This window comes from Agelaius tricolor, unplaced genomic scaffold, assembly GCF_023055355.1.
Source record: "Agelaius tricolor isolate 1412-34295 unplaced genomic scaffold, bAgeTri1.0.p SCAF_6, whole genome shotgun sequence".
NCBI classification, from domain to species: Eukaryota; Metazoa; Chordata; class Aves; order Passeriformes; family Icteridae; genus Agelaius; species Agelaius tricolor.
This window is the reverse complement of record NW_027269266.1, coordinates 1,610,875-1,631,091: the sequence shown is the minus strand read 5'-3', so window position 1 is coordinate 1,631,091 and position 20,217 is coordinate 1,610,875. Positions and strand designations below refer to the sequence as shown.

The 20,217-nt window shown below is 43.5% G+C and overlaps 1 protein-coding gene across 4 annotated transcripts in view; it reads right to left on the bottom strand.

The window, feature by feature from the left end:
* The window catches only part of CRHR2 (corticotropin releasing hormone receptor 2), a 153,320-nt gene that overhangs the window by 55,166 nt on the left and 77,937 nt on the right, over positions 1 to 20,217 (bottom strand). For 3 of the 4 annotated variants that reach the window (XM_071428496.1, XM_071428498.1, XM_071428497.1), the window contains 2 exons: positions 16,600 to 16,685; positions 9,311 to 9,417 (listed from right to left, as the gene is read on the bottom strand). In XM_071428496.1, the coding sequence (XP_071284597.1) occupies positions 9,311 to 9,417; positions 16,600 to 16,685 (193 nt within the window). The remainder of the gene's footprint in view (positions 1 to 9,310; positions 9,418 to 16,599; positions 16,686 to 20,217) is intronic. The other variant, XM_071428499.1, reaches the window with a different exon arrangement.

Here is a 20,217-nt window from a genome sequence, read left to right as displayed (position 1 = left end):
CATTTGATCTGAGAACAGACCATGTTGTTCCCTGACTCAGTTTCCTACCACCAACATCCTGAACTGTGTGCAGGGTGTCAGAGCTGGGCTTCCATGAAAGAAAACATCAGCAAAGGGAAAAAAAGCAAAATTCTCCAGCAGCTGACTGCAGCCTGGGTCAGAGGTGGGCAGGAAGAGCTTCTGGTTGTTGGCAGAGAGAGGATGTCCTGCTTATTATTTCCACCAAATGACCTTAATTGTGTGATTCTACAGAGAAAGCAGAGGAATAGAAACCCCATTCCTTTTACTTGCAAAATTGTGAGATCTGGAAAGGCAGAAAGAAAATCACATCAATCCTTTCTGTAAAGGTGGCCTCGCTGATTCAGAAATGGACATCCATAAATAGTCCTATTAAAACTCAAAGTAGCTTTCAGTTCATTTATTGGGTTTTTTCTCACTCTATCCATACAGTGGTATTTTTCCTCTGGGATGCACAGAGCCACTATTTTCTGATTCAAAGCATGAGACAAACAATTAACATTAACAATCATAATAATGTGCCAGCATGGTTGAAAGCTCGCTGAAGCAGTTGAATTATCTGCATTGAAATAACTGCAAATGAAAACTTTATTAAGGAAGCTTGGAAACCTTCTATTAATTCATGTAGTATTCCATTAATAATGATGCTCAATTAAGACTGCTGTCCCAAAGTCTCTCTGGAAACAGTTGATAGGAGAAATAGGAGTGCCCTTTGCTGGAACCCTTCCCATCCCACGACTGGAATAGGCCAGAAGGAGAATCATGGACAATACTTAAAAAATTATTTCCCCTCTTTAGTCTTTTCTGAGGCAGGCAAAGCACATCCACAAGCCATAAATGGCACAGAGTGGGAAGAATACCTCACAGCAAGTTATTTCCCAGGCTCTGTGCCTGTCAGGGCCTATTTGCTTTCACCCACATGGAAGCCTCCCCTGAGGTCCCCCCATGGTTTCTTTCCCCTGTGTGCTCAATCAGTGACATATTCTGGAACTGCTAATGCTTCCAGATGGGAACAGCAGCTGGAGAGGCTGGCAGGGAAAATCAACTTCTTGATGGCAGTGGCCTGGGGGAATGTAAGTATTCCCACAGGAAAAGCAAGGGAAGAATGGAAGCCTGGAAGGAGGTGACAGCTTTATCAGGAGGACAGGAGTGAAATGCTCAGGTGAAGAGGTGAAGCAGCAGCTTCCATGAGTATTTAGGATGTGCAAAGACCCTAAAAATAAACCCACTGTGGAAGCATCTGTGTGCTTGTCTTTTCCAAAGCTTCACTCTCCTGCCTTCAAGCCAGTTTTTAATCATCACAGGACATGGGGCATCCTGCCTGCTTTAGACACAAGGGCCTCCAGCACTGATGTTCCAGGGGTGGGAGGGATGCAGCCAACAAAACACACAACAGGCAGGGCAGCCCCAGACTGGCTGTGCTCACTGCCTAAATAAGGGAGAACTCAAATTCCCTTAAATAAGGGAAACCCAGCCCCTGCAAACTCCACAAACACTACTCCAGCCTTGACTGCGCTATCAAGACATCCATTGCAGAAAATTCCCAATTTTCACAAGAATGATAAAAATACAGATGACTTTCTTTAGTGCAGCTTGTGATTGTGGCCGAAGAAAAAGGTCTAGGACTCTGCTCTAATTTCCTCTGCTCAATGGTGGTTAGATGCCAGTAATTTTTGAACAAAGAGAAAAAGGGCTGCAAAGTGTCTTTTTGAGCAGAAAGCACCTTGCAGCTCAGGTTTGCTGACACAGGTTGTAGTTATCAGTCCCCACTGTGGAAAGGTGAATGTTTTCCATGGAGAGTGACCACTGCAATGAGATTGCACAAATCAGAGACAGGACTTCAGAAGCCACTCAGTGAGAGCTCAGAGTGGCTGATCTGCCTTACAGCTGCTGTTTGGGAAATACAGTGCACAGCATGTCCTCATTCATAATCCCCTCATGGGATTATACAAAAAAAAAAAAAAAATCTGAAACCAAATTAATTTAAATGACCGGCTAGAGAATTCAAAGGTTATATGTTTTTGTTTTTGTTTTTTTTTTTTTAATTTTAATACAATTACACAATTAGCAAAGTTTATTACATTATCCACATTTGCAGGTACTGTGGTGATAAACCAAGGAGGAAAGCCTGAACTTGCTGATGCTGCTGTTCACACTCTCCTTGGCCTCATTTACACCAAGACATGGTGTGAAATATTTAATTATTTTGGAGCACTTGGCCAGGAATTCAGGAAAGATTGGCAACCTCCCAGATAATCATTCCTGAGCTTGGTCTAAATTCCTCATTCTCATGGTGCTCTGGGCATTAGGAATCGTGTCCAGTGGCTCAGCCTGGGCACGTCCCCAGGGAAGCTGCTGTTCCCATAACAGGCAGAGGCAACCCAGGGCTGCCAGGGGTGTCCATGGCCCATTTAGGGGTGACAGAAATCTCCACCTCTCCCCTCTCTCATGTTTTAGCTGACAGAGCAATGTGAAGCAGCAGAATTCACAGAACCATGGAATTGTTTAGGTTGGAAAAGACCTCCATCAAATCCAACCACTGACCCAGCAGCCCTAAGCTCTGTCGCCAAGTGCCACATCCACCAGGTTTTTGAGAATTTACAGGGATGGTGACTCCACCACTGCCCTGGACAGCCTGTTCCAATGCCAGATCACTCTTTCAGTGAAGAAATTTTCCCTAATATCCAACCTAAACTTCCCCTGACACAACTTGAGCCCATTTCCCTTCTTCCTGTCCCTGGGAGCAGAGCCTGACCCCCCTGGCTGTCCCCTCCTGTCAGGAGCTGTGCAGAGCCACAAGGTCCCCCCTGATCCCCCTTTTCTCCAGGCTGAGCCCCTTTCCAGCTCCCTCAGCTGCTCCTGGTGCTCCAGAGCCTTCCCCTGCCCCATCCCCTTCTCTGGACACCCTCCAGCACCTAAATGATCTTTTAGAGTAGGCAGAGGACAAGGTTCCTGAGTGCTGAACAACTACAGTGGAGTTAGTGAGGGAGCTATGTATGCAATTCTATGGGTGAAAACTGAAATTGAATCATTTAGCACTTGAACAGCTGCAGGTGCATCTGCAGGTCATAACTCTAAACATCATCTTGAAAACATATTTTCTGATTTTCCTTCCCAGAGATGACTCAGGATGTGTTTTTTTTTTAATCAAATTGCACTCCTGAGCATGATTCATATATAAACTGCAAAGACCCAACTTTGCTTTCCTCCTTTCTCCGAAATGTTGGAAAAGTTGCAATATTTCCTCCACTGTTCCCAAAACCATTCCATCATCATCAGAAGCAGAACACAGGCAAGTTCTAGCCTGTCAGTCAACATAGATCTAGACCTTGTAAGAGCAGTTCTATTATCAGAATTCAAACAAGTTCATATCCATCTCCAAAAACTTACAGCCAAAATCTTGGCAGCAACAGAAACATACCAGCAGTGACAACCTTCTAGCACAGGATAGAAAGTGGCCTCCAAACCTCAGATCAAGAAAGGAACTGAGCAAAAACATTTAATAAGTTCCTGATACTCTAGTTTGACTCAATTTTTTTCCTCTACCATGCTGCTCTGGGCTGGAAATCATCCTTTCATATCCACTCACAAATCTGTCTGTAGAGCACCCATACCCATTTTTCCTTGCACTGACACTGTCCTTGATCATAAGCAGCTCTTCAGTTTCCAGTGTTTATCCCATGGTGATGTATTTATAGGCAGCAACAACACTCCTCAGTGGCTTTCATTGTGCTAGGTTACAATACCACAATTTCAGATGCAGCTTGTGAAACCTTTCACATTTTAAGAACAGAGCTCTCTGGGCACATTTTTAATTACTGGTATTGTTGCAGGAGCTCATGAGGGCCCCGCTGTCTGGGATTTTATTTTGTGAGGGGTAGGCTCTACACAAAGAGTGTAAAGAACAAGTCCTGCACATGTGAGATGAAGAGGGGACAAGTAAAGGCAGTGGGAAGCAAAGGCAGTGGCCTGGGGTTAATCAATAGGAAAAGTGTTCCTGGCCTTCATCTGAGTTCATCAGATGAGACTCTTCACAGAGATTCAGGCAGTACAGGCACTTCAGATGTTTTGTATTTAAAGATGCCTCCCTCATTGGGTTTGTTCTTATTTACAGAGCTCCATAATTTTCATTCCTGCCTGTGGGAATTGGAAAAGCAAAATCAAAAAAGCAGACACTGAAAGATTTGATCTGCAACCTTAGATGAAGCCTAGATTGATGTAATATACAGATATACAGATATAATATAAATAATATACAGATATAAAGTAGAAAAATCATAAACTTAAGTTTCTACAGTTGTAAGTAAGAATATGCCTTAAATAAGTGAAAAATTGTATTAATAAGATAGTGAAAGGTTTATAATGTAAAAGTCTAGTTGTATAGAATAAGCTGAGTTTAGAAGTTATAATAGAAGCATTTATGTGCATGTGAGACAGAAGCTTATTGAACAAAAGTATCCACAGTGCAAAAGTGAGTAAAAGTGATAGGTTAGAAAACCAAAATAAACCCTATAGCAACTGTTTGTTAAGTTAGAAACTTAAGTTCTGTATTACCTTGTAATGAAGAAACTTGTGACTACTCTTGAGCTATGGCTGACTGCTTGCTCCTCTAAAACCTCACAGCTCTGAGACTGATGTTTATCTGAGCAATAAATCCTCCTTAACCCAAAAATAGTCCCATCCCTTCATTTTTAGCAGTGATACCTGCCTTTCTCTGGGGCTTTCACTGTGGACTGTTAGAGGGTGGGACAGAGCTGTGTTCAAACCCAACTGCCCCCAGCCCAGCCCAGGATTCATGGGGAAGTTTAAAATTGCCACGTGTTGAACCATGAACGAAGGCTCTGCTGTTAGAAGTGGCAGATGGAGCAGACTGAGCTGGGCTGGCTGGGAAGGCAGGAGGTGAGGGGGGACATGGAGCACTGACATCAACTCTGTTAAGTGATATTCTAACCTGCTCCTGCCTCTTGCTCCACGAGAAGAAAGGATCGTGCCTGAGATGTGGAGTCTACTCTGCTTTAATCACACCAGAAACCTCATCCTTTTAAATGCAAACCAGAACTAATTGTGCACATCTCCTTCCCACTTGAGATATCCCCAGTCTGCAGGTTCTGAGAGGTGTCACTTCACTTTGCTCTATGAAACCTGCTCTGTATTGATGCTCTGCATTTCTCCTGACAGGTTTCTACAATTATTTCATCAAACTCTTCCATTCTTACCAACAGAGGCCTGCAGCAGCAATCCTGCCAAGCCTGCAGCAGACTGAAGAGCAACAGGGTAGTTCAAAGGAGCTTGGAACAGGAGAGGATAAAGGAAAGTAGATAGGAGATGGTTAGGGGGGAGAAGAATGAAAAAAAAAGTGATTACATTGTTTGAGGAAATAAAAAGTTCCAGTCTTTTGGGGAGAAATAATATGTGAGATTTAGGAAATCTGTGTGTAATCATAAAAAAGAATGGGGACACTGCCTCAGGCCTGTGAGAAAAGAACATATCAGATGCTTTACTGGGGAAATTGAAAGAGCTATATTTAAGGGCTACAAGAAAGCAGAATTTCCCTCAAAACCTCAATTTGCTTTCACTGCCACCACAGCAGTGACAGAAGATGTTATGACAATGTTTCTGGGTTTGGTTGTTTTTAGAGCTGCCTTTATCCAGCAAGGACATAGCATTTTTAATCTCCAGCCTGTGTTCCTGTCAGCACTGTCCTTTATTGGATTCAAAACTCAGCAGGGACGTGGATGCTTCCCAGAACAAATACCTTTCTTCCCCTACTTCTTCTCTGATAACCACTGCACAAATAAAACTTCTTCTGATGGAATCCACCCAGGTCACTGCTGGCCACTGCCAGCACATTGTTGAATAACAAGTCAGGAGTTTTACAAAGGACTCTTATTCTACCTCAGAGGATGCTCTAACAGCACAGTGACAAAGGAAAATCCAGGACAAAGCAATTTGGGTTTCTGCATTATCAGCAACAGCAAAGGAAAAATGTGATTCAAACCAAGTGTTTTAATCCTTTGGATTTTTATTTTTTTTATTATTTTCCTTTTCTTCAGCTTGATTGGTATTATTGATAGCAGAATTCCTCCTATGGAAAATTTCTGCTTCAGCAGTGTGAGATTGTGATTCTGTGGGATGATGAGGCTGAGTCAGTGGAGGGAGGGAGCAAACCTTGACTATTAATGAGGACAAACAGACTGAGAATCCCAGCAGTGCAGATCCATTCAACAATACCAAATGAAGTACCCTGAGCAAATCTCTCCAAGGCCTGTATTGGACATCAATCCACTTCTGCAGCACACTTTGTGCACAAGTCCTTTGTTTTTCCTTCTTGCTGTATTCTTTTCTGTTGCTGAGTTTCTTTTGTTTCACATGGTACAGACAGAACAGCTCTCACAATTTTTAGACCACCAACATTTAGACCTTGAGAAAGTGATATTGACTTGCTGCCACAGTGACTCACTGGCATTCAGCCACTGTGCCAGCAATAATCAAGGCCTCTCCTTCACTTTTTATTATTTAGGTGCTAAATGAAATGTTTACTGGCTTGGTTGTCATTGCAGAGGTTCAGGTGCAACAGAACTGGAGAAAACAAGGCTGAAATGGGTCTTCACAGGAAAAGGGGGCCCTGGCTGAGCTCTCATCCCCTCCCAGTTGTGTTGGGGTCTTATGGACACAAATGGCAGATGATTTCATCACCTGCTGCTCCATCTGAGATTCCTGACCCTTAAAACACTCTGATTCCTCAGTGTTTAGGGCAGCAGGACTTTTCTGCTAAATGAAGGGCGGGATGTGAACGAAGGATGAAGTTGCTTAAGGAATGGAGGAAGAATGAAGCTGGGTACAAGGTGACAGGATAAATTTGGAAAAATCAGGTTGAGATCCAGTTCCTTCCCCCTTCCCAGTTCAGCACAACTGAGGCCTAAGCCCCACTGGGCTGGGGCAGCACCAGTGATGGTGAAGTTCATTTCCAAAAGCAGAACACCCTCCTGACCAGCTGAACAAATCCTTTACTGGATTCAAAACAGCAATACCTTTTGTCATGCCAGGCAAATATTTCACCTGCTCCTAAAACCCCCGGAGTGAGAGATCCCAAAGCCTTGCCAGCAGTTCTGGTGTGCTCCAGCCTCCCCCTTGAGACAGAGCTGCCTTTGGGATCCACCTGCACTGTCAGAGCAAAGGAAAATTGAGCAGGTCCTGGGGAAAAGCACAAAGATTGGGAGCAGATGTAAAACCTGAATCTTCCTGGGGGTCCTCTATTGAGGACCTCAGTGAGGATTCACCCTCCTTGCATTTTCCTCTATTTTCATCCTCAGCAGGGACTCATGGAGTGAGGTAGATGGATGGAGTAGGGCAAGAATAAAGAACTGGCAGATTTCTACTTTAGGTCAAGATGAGGAGCTATCAGATTGTATTTTTTTGGCCAGGAATTACCTAAATTCTCTCCTTCCACCCAATTCCATCATACCTTCTTCCATCCAAAATAAAACAGCATTTTAAAAAGCCTCACATAATAGAAATTGATTATCAAAACGGATTTGTTCTTGGGGCACTTTATAGAGGGAAATTTGACAAAGATGTCCATAGCCCAAAATTTGAGTAGGGACAACCTGCAAGGAAACATGAATTTGGGTTGCCTTTCCTGGAACATCTCTAGAACTTTAGAAAATGGATGTATATTGAAAGACCCTGAGGAATCTCCTGCTGGTTAACTCTGGCTGCACACTGGACACGTTTTGCACTGGGGATTTGAAGAGATGCACTATCTTAATTCACAGCACGTACAGGAAATTCTTAATTGCTACTACTCAGTTGTTGTTTCTAATGTTGAAGCTGAGTGCAAAATTTAAACCTTAAAGTTTAAATAACAGAAGAACAATTTAGAAGAATGCAGGTGAGCCACCTCTGTGTTTGAAGCTGGATAACATTTATATCATCCTACCTAATTGTTTCTGTGTTATTTACTCAAGCATTTATAAAAGACTGAGCATAAAAGCAGGGAATATAGCTCCTGCAATGAATAATTTGCATTCTTTATGCAGTGCAAATTCATTCAGGTCTCCAAGCACTGTGGGAATTAGCTTTGTATGCACTGTAGAGGGCTTGAAATGGAAGTTTAAACTGATGCATCATAAAAGTTCCCATTTAATGCTTTAAGGTGCTTTTTTTCTTTCCATTAGCATAGATTATTCTGTTTCTAGATTCTGGAGTGCGAGAAGATTCCTATTGTTATTAGAAAAGGCCTTGTTAGGGATACTCAGAAGACTTAGCTAAGGCTTTGGGGATGCTCTGCTCCAGGAAAACAGTAATTCTTGCACTGAGGTCACTGTCAATCATCCTGCTGCACTCCTGGCCAGGGGGAGGATGTCCTCCACCCACAGCTCATCCTCTGCTATTAGAACAAGGTTTTTCTTAAGGATTATCATTGCACAGCATTCAGTGCAGCTGGTTTGAAGTTGAGGTTGTACTCTCCTGGACAATACAGCACAAATTATACAGAAATGGCAGGCATGGAATACAAGAAATAAACCAGAATTAACCCATCAGGCCACTCCTATGAAAATACATTCCTGTGATTCAGGCTGTGGAGATACATATGATGACTGATCCACATTTACTTGTTTTCCACCAATTTGCCTTTCCTCTTGTCCTTTCTCTTCCCTGTAGCCCTCACTCTGCTTTCACTGACATCTCCATTTGCCAAACTCCCTTCAGCACCCTGGGCCAGATCAGGGAAGGGTTTCTATGCAGTCCCCTTGATTTGCATTCATCATTTCATCAGCACTGCTGGGGATTAAGCTCCACTAATGATGTTCCTCTTTTTATTTAAGAAAACTCTAAGCCCTTTAATGAAAGAAAAACCAAAATTAACCCAAAACAAAATGGAAAGATTTTGTTCTGTCTCCTTTGGTTTAGATCCAGGTTTTAGCTGTCAGGGAATGCAAGACATTACCATGCTCTGCCTTGGGAGAAAACAAAATTTCCCCTCAAAACTTGCAGCTTGACACACTCAGATCTTGGTCTCCCTTAATGAAGAACACTGTGCTCACTGAATTTTTTTCCTGCATCAATAAATCATGTTCAGTTCTTTCCCTGACCCAAACAGGCTTCAGCTCCTACACTCAGGAGGAGCTCATCCAGCACATTAGTCAGCAACACCACAGATCTGCTCAAGAATATAAAAGCCATGACCACTTTCAGGACCACCCATGACCTGGACAGAGTCAGGAGAGGGCTGGAGCAACCCAGAAAGTGTCACCCAAGGGAGTTAGAAACATGCAAACACATTACTCACCTCAAGCACAAGAAAAGCATAAAGGCAACTATGAGGGCCCCTACTGAAATACAGTGGCCCAGGTAGTTTATGATGAGAGCAATCTTGTAATGGAGCGCATACTTCCTCTGGAGGTAAAGAGATAACAGCATTAAATCAGCATCAGTCTCCCAGCACTGCCATCCAGGAACAGTTTAGCACTTCAGAAAACAGTCATTACTTCTATTTTTCTCAACTTTATAATGATATAATAGTACCAGGGCTGATGCCTCTGTGTAAGGCAAATATATTGTCCAGGCACACAGGCTTGGTGTCATTTCACTTTGGGATTTGTCCACAGTTTCTTACAATTATCTGCAAAAAAAGTTATTTTGTCCCCACTTTCCCCTTTTTTTATTATTATTTTTTTCCCATTTCCTCAGATTTATTTGTTTTAAACCTTTGTCATTTTAGGCGACAAACCTAAAGACACATCTCAGAATTTCAGAAGTTATAAAACATCATTTTCTTAGGAAACAACATGGTCCTAATGAGCCAGGTTATGCCATTTTCCTACTCAAATGGCTTGGTTTTCAAACAAAAATGTCAGCAAGAATAAATAACAAGCCCTTCCCACACAGGCAGGTTTTCCTCTGGGGGACATTCCTTGCAGGCTGTGATCTTTATCCTTCAAACCAAAGCAGACTAAAAGCTGGAATCCAGTGCTGTCCCTTCAGTTCTGATAAACCAGGGATCCTGTTGTTTTTAGCAGGTATACCAAATATGTAGTGAAATTTTCTGTATTAGTGTCTATTTCCTTGCATGTGGGGGAGATTGTTGGCAAGTTTTTAATCCTGTAAATAAAATTTTAAGTACAGAAGTGCTCCCATCTAAATCAGTGAATTTAGGGATTTAGAGACCAAAATTTGGCCTTGCAGAAACATCTTTATTGGTGGGCTGCTGTTGGCTTTGGAGAAAGCAGAAGCATCTCCTCTCTTTGCCTGGCTAGGAAGAAGTAGAAAGACACTATTCAGATAAATACTGAAGATGGCTAAAAAGAGGTTTGCTACTGGAAGACTAAATGTCCCTGAAAAATATATTTGTTATTGGTTTTGACATTTATTTCTTTTCAAGTTAAGCAGATCTTTCCCCACATTGGGATGTTGCCCTCCTTCAGAAGAACAAGGCTCTTAAAAACCAACCACCTACATTTCCTCCCTTGTGATAAAAATATGAAAGTAAAATCCTACAAATGGCATCATTTAAAAAAAAATTGGTTGAATTTTTTTTTTCATTTTTTTCCCCAACAATTTCCCTTAACATTTTACTCCAGTGAAAGGAATTTGTCAGTGAATGAATGTTTGGCTGAAACTACAACCAGCAGCTGTAGCTCATCTGTTCCATTGTTCTGTGAAGATAAGCATCTTCCAGCACTTTGCCAGAGAGCCAGGGAGCTCTCTTGGAATCATTTTTGTGCTGAAACCTGCCTGCATCTTCAGCTCACAGAGTAAATGTGCTGTTTCTGGACACAACTCAACCACGCACAGTATTTTTAAGTCTATTATAAAATCCCCTAAAATAAACTTCCCCATCCACGGGCCCATTTTCTGAATTGCCTGGAGGTGAAAAGAAAAAAAAAAAAGCAACAAAGTGAAGCTACAGAATTCAAATTCCACACTGTGTTTTATTGATCCTTCAGCTGAGGGGACACCTGAAGGGAAAGAAAAGTCACTTGACCTGCTCTGCCTACCTGTGCAATGCTGTTTTATTTAACAATGCCCTGGCAAACTGCAGGGCTCATTGACTCTCCTGCTTAATTGACAGAGCCAGAGGATCACAGAGCATCCCAAGGGACCCAAAAGGATCATTGAATCCACTGCTTCTGACAGAACTATCAAAACCCAAACCCATCTGACTGTGTTCAGAATTGCTCATTTAGGGCTAGAAATCTTCTGGGAGATGGCAAACCTTGTGTTTTTCCAGCACAAGGTTCCTGCTCTTTCAGTCTGACCCTCCTTTGGCTCCTGAACACTATCTGAACTTCACTCAAGTTTTAAGAAGGTGTGGTTCAAAACATGAGAAAATTAATTGGAAAAAATAAACTTATGAAGCTCCTTTTTGATGCACCGATGCTGAAGGAAAAACAGGCACGACTTTCGTATTTTCTGCTTCTGATGCTAACGAGGTTTCCTGAAGGCAAATTCAAACATCACAGAAACAAGAACTGCCTTGGTGCCTAGGGAAAACTAAGCTGACAGGGTGGCAAGATCACTTTCCACCAGCCTACATGCAATCTGCATCTCTGGAATGGGAGGCAACGTCTTCAGGGCTGAAAAGCACGTGCCCAGAAATTATGTGTTTGCTCCCCAAAGCTCAGCTCATGTCAAACACTTGCACAGCTCTTTTCTGACTCGCCCTCTTGGACACCAATACATTTCAAATGTCAACAACCTTCTCCTGTTACCCAATATCCTTCTGCTTGCAGGCAAGATTCGCTTCACTAAAACAAAGATTTAAATTCTATTCAGGCTTAGGAGGAGAGTTGCTAGAAATGAGCTAGAAATTAGAAATGAGCTAGAGAAGGAGATCACAGAATCCTGGAAAGGTTTGGGTCAGAAAGGACCTCAATGATGATTCCTGCCATGGCCAGGAGTGCTAGCTATTAGAACAGGTTGTTCAGAACCCCTGACCTGATCCAATCTGACCTGGAACACTTCCATGGATGAGGAATTCAGGGATGGGGAATCCATGGATGAGGAATCCAGAGATGGGGAATCCAAGGATGAAGAATCCAGGGATGGGGAATCCAAGGATGAGGAATACAGGAATGGGGAATCCAGGGATGGTGAATCCAAAGATGGTTTTACCCCCTGGCCACAGCAGGTCACATCACTGCAATCCCATTCCATGACTTTAGACGTGACAATCGTGTTACACCAGGTGGGGCAGAGGTGTCTCCAGAGCTTCTAAAACCTGGCAGAGGTGTCTCCAGAGCTTCTAAACTGAGGAATGACAGCACAATGTCTTTACCTGCACTGGCTTTGCACATCTAAGGCATGCTGGGCTCCCCTCCAGGCTAATGACAGACTCGTTCTGTCTAGAGCACTTTACCCCTTGCTTCAGCTGCAATGTGACTGCTTAACCTGCCCTAAACAATTCAGTGAGTGATTTGAATCAATAACCACCTAATAAGAGCACTCTCAGACCATGTGCCAAGGATCTGGCTTCCTCTAACAGAACTTACTGACAGGTCCTGCCAGCATTTACAGCTCATGTCTCCCTGGGAGGCTGCACACGCCACTGCCAGTCAGTCACTTCCAATTTCCTCCCGGTGCCAGGATGATCTCAGCACCAGCACAGCTTAAGGACACCTCTCCAAAGACTTTCAGAAGCAACTGGGAAGTATCTTTGTCATGCCAGATGACTCTGAGCTCACTGCTTTCCCATCCTGAGCCAGCTGGGAGCTGCTGTGGCTGAAGTGACCGTGCTCCTATGCAGGATACATTAGCCTGAGCCCAGCGTGGTGCTAACTCAGCTACTCAGCTTGAAGCCACCTCAAAACATCAGCAGAAGCAAATTCACATACAGCTGCCACAGACCACAGCACCAAAGTTCCTGATTTATAGCTCTTTTTGGAGGCTAAGATGTTTTTTGTGCTGCCTGAGACGCTCACTAAGAACAGAGATTTGTGTCAGATGCAGTGAAGGCCTTTTCAACACAGGAGCTTGTAGGCTGAGGAGAATCTTTCCATTTGTCACACATTGTGCCACTAAACATCCAGCTGGATCAAAATTATTTCTGTATCTTGTTCCTGTGCCTGGAGGAGGAGCCAGCTATTTGTTGAGAGGGTGAGATCAGTCTGACAGGAGGACACCAGCACTTGGGTACCTGTCCGAGGCAAGGGTTAGGGGCAGTTGTGCACACACAGGCACCTTGTGTCCCCTGAGGTGCAATGGGGACACTTGTGATTCCCAGCTAGTCCTGGCAGGACCTCCATGGCTGCTGCTGAATCAGAATTTTTAAGGTTGGAAAAGACCTCGAAGATCACTGACTCCAACCCTCCCGTTCACCACTAAACCCTGTCCCCAGGTGCCACATCCACAAGTTTTTGAATTCTTTCAGGGATGGTGACTCCACCACTGTCCTGGACAGCCTGTTCCAATGTCTGAAAACCCTTTCAGAGAAGAAATTTTCACTAATACCCACTCTAAACCTCCCCTGACACAACTTAAGGCCATTTCCTCTCCTCCTGTCCCGGTTCCCTGGGAGCAGTGCCTGAATCCCCCAGGTGTCCCCTCCTGTCAGGAGCTGTTCAGAGCCACAAGGTCTCCCCTGAGCCTCCTTTTCTTCAGGTTGAGCCCCTTTCCCAGCTCCATCAGCTGCTCCTGGTCCTCCAGAGCCTTCACCAGCTCTATTCCCTTCTCTGGACATGAAGGACACAGGCATTCCAAGGGACATTTTAAACCACACCACACAACTACATTTAAGGAACTAGGTCTCAGTCAGAGTGGGAATCCTGCAGCAAATCAGTCCCAGAGCAGAGTTTTAGCAGCTGCTTCTACAGGTCTCAACCACAAGCAGAGCAGTGATGCATTAATAAACCCAGTGAATGGGTGTTACTGAGCTGATGGCCCCTAAGACTGACCCACAGCTGGGAAAACCATAACATTTCTATTGGTACATTACCAAAACTCTGTCATAAAGCATGGGATTGATGTTGAAAAGTCCTGTTCCTGTCCCCTGTTATCAATCACTGAATTAAAATCAGGTGATTCTTTAGCACTCTGCCTGTGAGTGGTCAAGCTTAAAAGCAGTGTTGGTTTTTTGGATGAAAAATCAACACAAGTCACAGGGCATTACCCCCCCAGCTGATGTTTAGCATCTGCTAAACTCAACAAATAACAATAGACCCACTTGTGTGCCTGAATCTCACCTTTAATCAAAATGGAGCAAATCTGTGGGGATTGTTCCTTTTTTCTATTTTTTTTTTTGAGATCACAAAGTATTCATCTGTAACACTGAGCATTATGAGAGATTTCAAAAATATTCACAAATATTAATATTTGCAAAGCTTGTCACAAATCTTTAAAGATCTAATAAATGAGTTTTTAAGCCTCTGTAAGCAAGGGTGGGGGAACATCTGCACTTTCATCTGTTTAAGAAACATGCTATTTAAGGAGTTTTAAGCTATCACCATAGCTGCAAAATTTTTAAAAGCCAAAACAGAGTAAAAGGAATAATCCTGTCCTCTAGTCACAACACTTCTCCAGCCTTTTCAAATAAAACCCCTCTGTATTTGCTTGTGCACAGACAGCCACTGTTGGGACCCATGCAAACACATAATGAGTGTTATTAAAATGCAGCAGCCTTTTCCTGAGTGGCTGCAGCTCACTGCTCCCAGCTCAGGTTTCCTGTACCACCTAAACCACACCACAGATCTCAAATCTTGGCCCAGCTCTGCTCCCCATTCTCCAAATCAGCACTGGCTGCTCCACATCCCCTCTCTTGCTCCCTTTTAAGACATGGCCAGTCTGTCGCTCCAGTGCCCCAGCTTGTGCTGGCCCCAGCACTCCTGCAACAATGCACTGAGATGCTTTAGGGACCTGATTCATCAAAAAAAATGACCCAGCAGCAAGTTAGCTTTTAATTTTAAATGAGGATGAGGGGCTGCACTGGGGTGGTCCCAGCTTAGGTTGGCCTAAATTGCCTTGGGAGCCTCTCCACTGTGCTAGAACACCTTGAATGTCCCTCTGGGTGGCAGTCAGGTACTGGCACAACTTCTCCTAATTCCTAGAAGCCTCTAGGAAAAGGAGGGGGGTTAAATTAGCCAGAGGGTAAGAACAGGTTCCTCCTCAGCAGCTGGTGTGTTATTTGTTTTCTGATTCACCAGAGAAAACCCAGACTGACCAAGCACGTGGACCTTACAGGATGGATGCTGCACCAGAGCCAAAGCACATCCTGGATCTTTGGGGTGCAGCACAGAGCCCCTGAGCACTAAATGTGGGATCTCATCTTCCTCCTCTCTGTCCCTGGCATGGCACAACTACAAGGACACAATGAGTTGAATGAATCCCAATGATGCCTCAGCTTTTAGCTTCTATAGTTTCAGATTCTGTGCTGCTTTAGTGCGTGGGTCTGAGCTTCACATCAGGGCATGCTGAGCTCTGTGCACAGAGCAGGGAGACAAAACAATTCCTGCTCCAGCTGGGCACCAAGGACAAATGATCCAAATCTCAGCCCCAGAGCACAAACCCCGTGGGCTGGAGAGAGAAAAACAAGCAGGGTGGGACTGCAGGGGCTAAAGCTGGAATGGGACAATGAACTGCAAGATGCAAATGGAGCAGAACTGATCCCAGGGAGAGAGCCCGGGAGCGCTGGTGCATTTTGGGGCCATTTTGGTTCATCTTGGGTGCAGCCCTGGCTGGGCTCTTGTGCTGCCCAAGGTGCATCCATGGAGGCCTTTGAATAAATCCCTGCTTTGTTCTTTAGCTGCATTCAGTCTCTGTTCTAGGTCAGCCTTCTGAAGGCATCACCAAAACAAACCAGTCTGAGCTGCTGGGCTCCACCCTGGTTCCCAGAGGGAAAAGCCACTCCTGGCAGAGACAGCACAAAGCCTTTATGGGGTTGTGTCCCACCACAACACTCAACACAGGAGGAAGAGTATGAAGGGCTTGAAGGCTTAAACTGTGTGAGGGTGAATGTCTATGATGTCTCTGAGACATCTGAAAACAAAAGGGCTTTGCATAATTCCTCACAGCCCTTCTGAAGGAACTTAATCCCATATGCTAATTTAAATCCGATAACTCTTACATCATGCAAGACTGGTTCAATTTCTTAAAGACAGCTGGGTCCTGAGTCTACTTCTTATGTATTTTTTCTGTTGCTGCCCCTTTACATATTTGCTTAAGGAGAAATGACATTGAGATCTGTAAAGGTCAGTTGTTGATGAGACCTCAGAATGGGCAGATATAGGGTGGAATCAGCTGGCTGAACTTATTTTTTAGTGCCAAAGAGGCTTTAGGTCTTATTGTTATTATTGCTAACATTTACTGTAGCAGCTGTAGGCTCTGAACAAAGCTAGGAAAAATCTGCATAAACACACATCATCAGGGACAGAGTGAGATAAAGCATCCTTTTTTAAGAAAACATGTGAGTAGGGGATATGGAGAGAGGATAAGTGATTTGCCTCAATTCACAGGGAGGTTTTGTTGCAGAGACAGAAATGGAATCTCTTTCAGAGGTCCCAAATTAGCACATTAACCTTAAGTTTAGTTTTGCATTCATTTATGCTGAGAAATCTCACTGAGAAGAATGAAGGGAAAAATACAGACCTTGTCATCCAGAATAGGCTCGCACTGAGAGTAGTTTATCTTGGAAGCCCATGTCCCATTGCCCAGGCATTCTCTGTAGGCATTTCCTGGTACAGACCAAAATAAAAGAGAGATGAACACTCTGTGCTGGACTTAGAACAGCTTAGACATTTCACAGGTTCAAGACAAGACTGACAGAACAGATTATTTACAAGGCAAATCAACTTATCCCACCTCTGTGATAACTGGAGCAACCCACTCAGAAGAGGAGAAATAAATAACAAACACATCTACAGACCATGAGTATTTAAAGGTATTTATTAACAGCTTTTTCTTACAGAGTATCAGTTCAGAAGACAGCAAAGGTATGAGAACACTTCAACTGAAACCACGCCTGGTGTTGTCCCAAGGTGCCAGTTCTCACAGATCCTAAGTGAAAATCACAAATTGCCAAAGCAGAGATTTAATGTCCAAATTCAACATCACCCTGCAGGGCTCTGGGAACTACACATGGCAATACTGGAGTGAAGAGGGGAGTTCAATTTCTGGCAAGCACTCTCTTCATCCCTAGGAATTCTAAGAGAAAACTGCAGTTTTCCTGTACAAACCTTCCTCCACTCCTCAAAGGCACATCCAATCCCAAGAAAGAGGTCCTTGGTTTTTTTCCATTCTTGTTTTGAACTGTTTCTTAGAAACAAGAGAATTAAAATAAAACAGGAAATCCAGGAAGATCCCCAAAGGACCAATACAGGCAACTTCCTGATGGACTCTTCATGATGTTGTTGCTGCCTTTTACCCAATTTCTTCTTGGGCCTTTGCCACGGTCATTCAGTTCAGGAAAATCAAATGGTCCTAAATGTGCTGCTGACACCAGCCTTTGAAAAAGGTCAAGAGACTTTCGAAAAGGTGCTTTTGAAAAAGGTAAAAAGACTTTTGAAAAGGTCCTTTTTCTTACTGAGAAGGGAAGTCAACAAATAACAGTCCTTGCAGATGCTCCAGATGACACTGTACCTGCACACATCACTGAATTTCTCATTGCTGGTGTCTAGAGACACTTTTCCACAGCTCCTTTTTGGAGTGATAAGGACAAACTAAACAAAACAGTCTGAGTGGAGTTCAGGTGATAGGATCTGATTTACATCCCTAAAAGCCCTTGCATTTGCCCCCTCCTTTGGCCAGTGCTGAAGCTCCCTGTGCAGGATTGTTGCTGACTTTGAGCCTCTGCAGCAAACTCCTGACTCTCCAGATGAGCTGATGCTTAGTCGGATGCTGAGTCCCACTTCCAGAGTACTGCTCACATGAAACCATCATTTTATTCATTCAAACCCTTGTTTTACTCATTCTGACTCTTCATTTTCCCTGACTGTATCGCTCCAGCTCAGCTGTGGAGAGCACAAACACAATCCGTGCTGAGAGGCACTGGGGATGCACAACCCACATCAGTGCAGCTCTCTGAGCTGTCACAGCACATCTCCCACAGGGTGAGGGCATGAACAGGAGGGGGGAAATCAAACTCTGAACTTCTCTTGTCCAGGATCTCCTCCAGTATCAGTCATTTCTCAACACCAGCAGCAAGCAGATCTGGCTTCTGGGAACCTCTCATCCAAACTCCAGCTGTCATTGCTAATTTATACTCCACAGTAAAGCTCTTCTCTTCTCTTCTCTCTTCTCTTCTCTTCTCTCTTCTCTTCTCTCTTCTCTTCTCTCTTCTCTTCTCTCTTCTCTTCTCTCTTCTCTTCTCTCTTCTCTTCTCTCTTCTCTTCTCTCTTCTCTTCTCTCTTCTCTTCTCTCTTCTCTTCTCTTCTCTTCTCTTCTCTTCTCTTCTCTCTTCTCTTCTCTTCTCTCTTCTCTTCTCACTTCCCTGAACTTCCCTTCCCCCCCTTCCTCTCTCTCTCTTTTTCTCTCCCTCTCTCTTTTTTAATGACAAAATGCAGCTCTTTTATTCAGTGCTTTGAAGGAGAAACATCTCCTTTATTGGGTGAGGTAAGACCTACACTGGAGGCACCTGGAGGAAGCAGCTCTTGTTCCTGCACTGTGTGCAGAAAGACACTGGATTAAGTTCAGTTTTTCTTAGTGACTGTCACAAAAAAAAAAAAAAAAAGGAAAAAAAAAAAGGAAGAATCATAATTGAATAATTGAGAACGCCACTGTAGAAACAAACAACGAACACCCAAGAAGAAAAGAACACTTACATGATCTTTCTAGGGCAACAAGAGCTAATAATAAAGAAATGTAGCTATTAGCACTAATTTTTTCCTAGTTGAAAAACGATTGTGTAAAATCTCATTTTCCTAGACAAATGACATACTGAAGAACTCAGAATACTTTATCTTATAATTTCCCCTTCCTTCCTGACTTTATTTTCAAGAAGGAATACACCAAATAGAGATTTGGTTGTTACAAGATGTGGTTATTTGTGCTCTGTGTGCACTTGCACTTGTTTATTATATAATAATACAGTAATATCATATAACATAATAATATGCTGTTATTGTATAACACAATAATATATTGTCATTGTAAAACACAGCTGGACAAGGAGATTGAATGTTCATGCAAATGAATAATGAGCAGTAGATGAGTCAGGATGGCACAGGCAGCACTCAGCCTTTATGCACAGAGCTCTTGACACATCATCCAATATTCACTCCTGGGCCTCAGTCTATGGTCTCTCCTTCCACTTTAAAAATGCTGATTTCCTTTCGTTGTAGATTAGTGGCTCTTGGTTTCTTCTGCCTAATCATCAAGTCCAGGAGACAGGCAGGGAGGTAAAAGGGAACTGCTTGGACAGAAAGGAATTTCCAGGAGTGCTCAGGGTTTCCAGCTTCCACAGAATGGATTTCAGCCCCTCCAGGCTGCAAATGCATCATCCTATTTCCCCGAGGGCTGACTCAGGGGTGCTGGTCAGAGTCATACTCCACCAGGAAAGCCAAGGACAGCAGGCAGAGCCCAGTCACACTGTGGTGTTTTCGGGGTCCCCAGGACAAAGGAGGAATTGAGAATCTGACTCCATGTTCTTAGAAGGCTGATTTATTATTATATCATATTATACTATACTAAAACTATACTAAAGAATAGAGAAAGGATACAGACAGAAGGTTACAAGGAATGATCATGAAAACTTGTGACTGCTTTCAGAGTCCCAACACAGCCTGACCCTGATTGGTCATTAAGTAAAAACAATTCACATGAAACCAATCAAACAACCACCTGTTGGGTAAACAATCTCCATACCACATTCCAAAGCAGCAAAACAGGGAGAAGCATTCAGATAATTATTGTTTTCTTTCTTCTCTGAGGCTTCTCAGCTTCCCAGGAGAAGAAATCCTGGCAAAGGGATTTTTCCAGAAAATATGATGGTAACAACACATAACAGCAGCAGCACCATTCACAGCTCTCCTGGACACTGAGGTGATGTAAAAGGGGTCTCCACCCCTGAAAAACCTCATTCCACACCACAAAAAGGCAGGTAAAAAATCTGAGCATGGCCACAGCAAAGCCTTGGCAGGAATACGGCTGGGATACCCAACTCTCCCTGACTCCAGCTCTTGGGAAAGTCCAGCTCAGTCTATTATTTTATAGCTCTTCACAGAATATATCCAGATAAACAACCTAACACCCACAGAAATGTCTCACTTT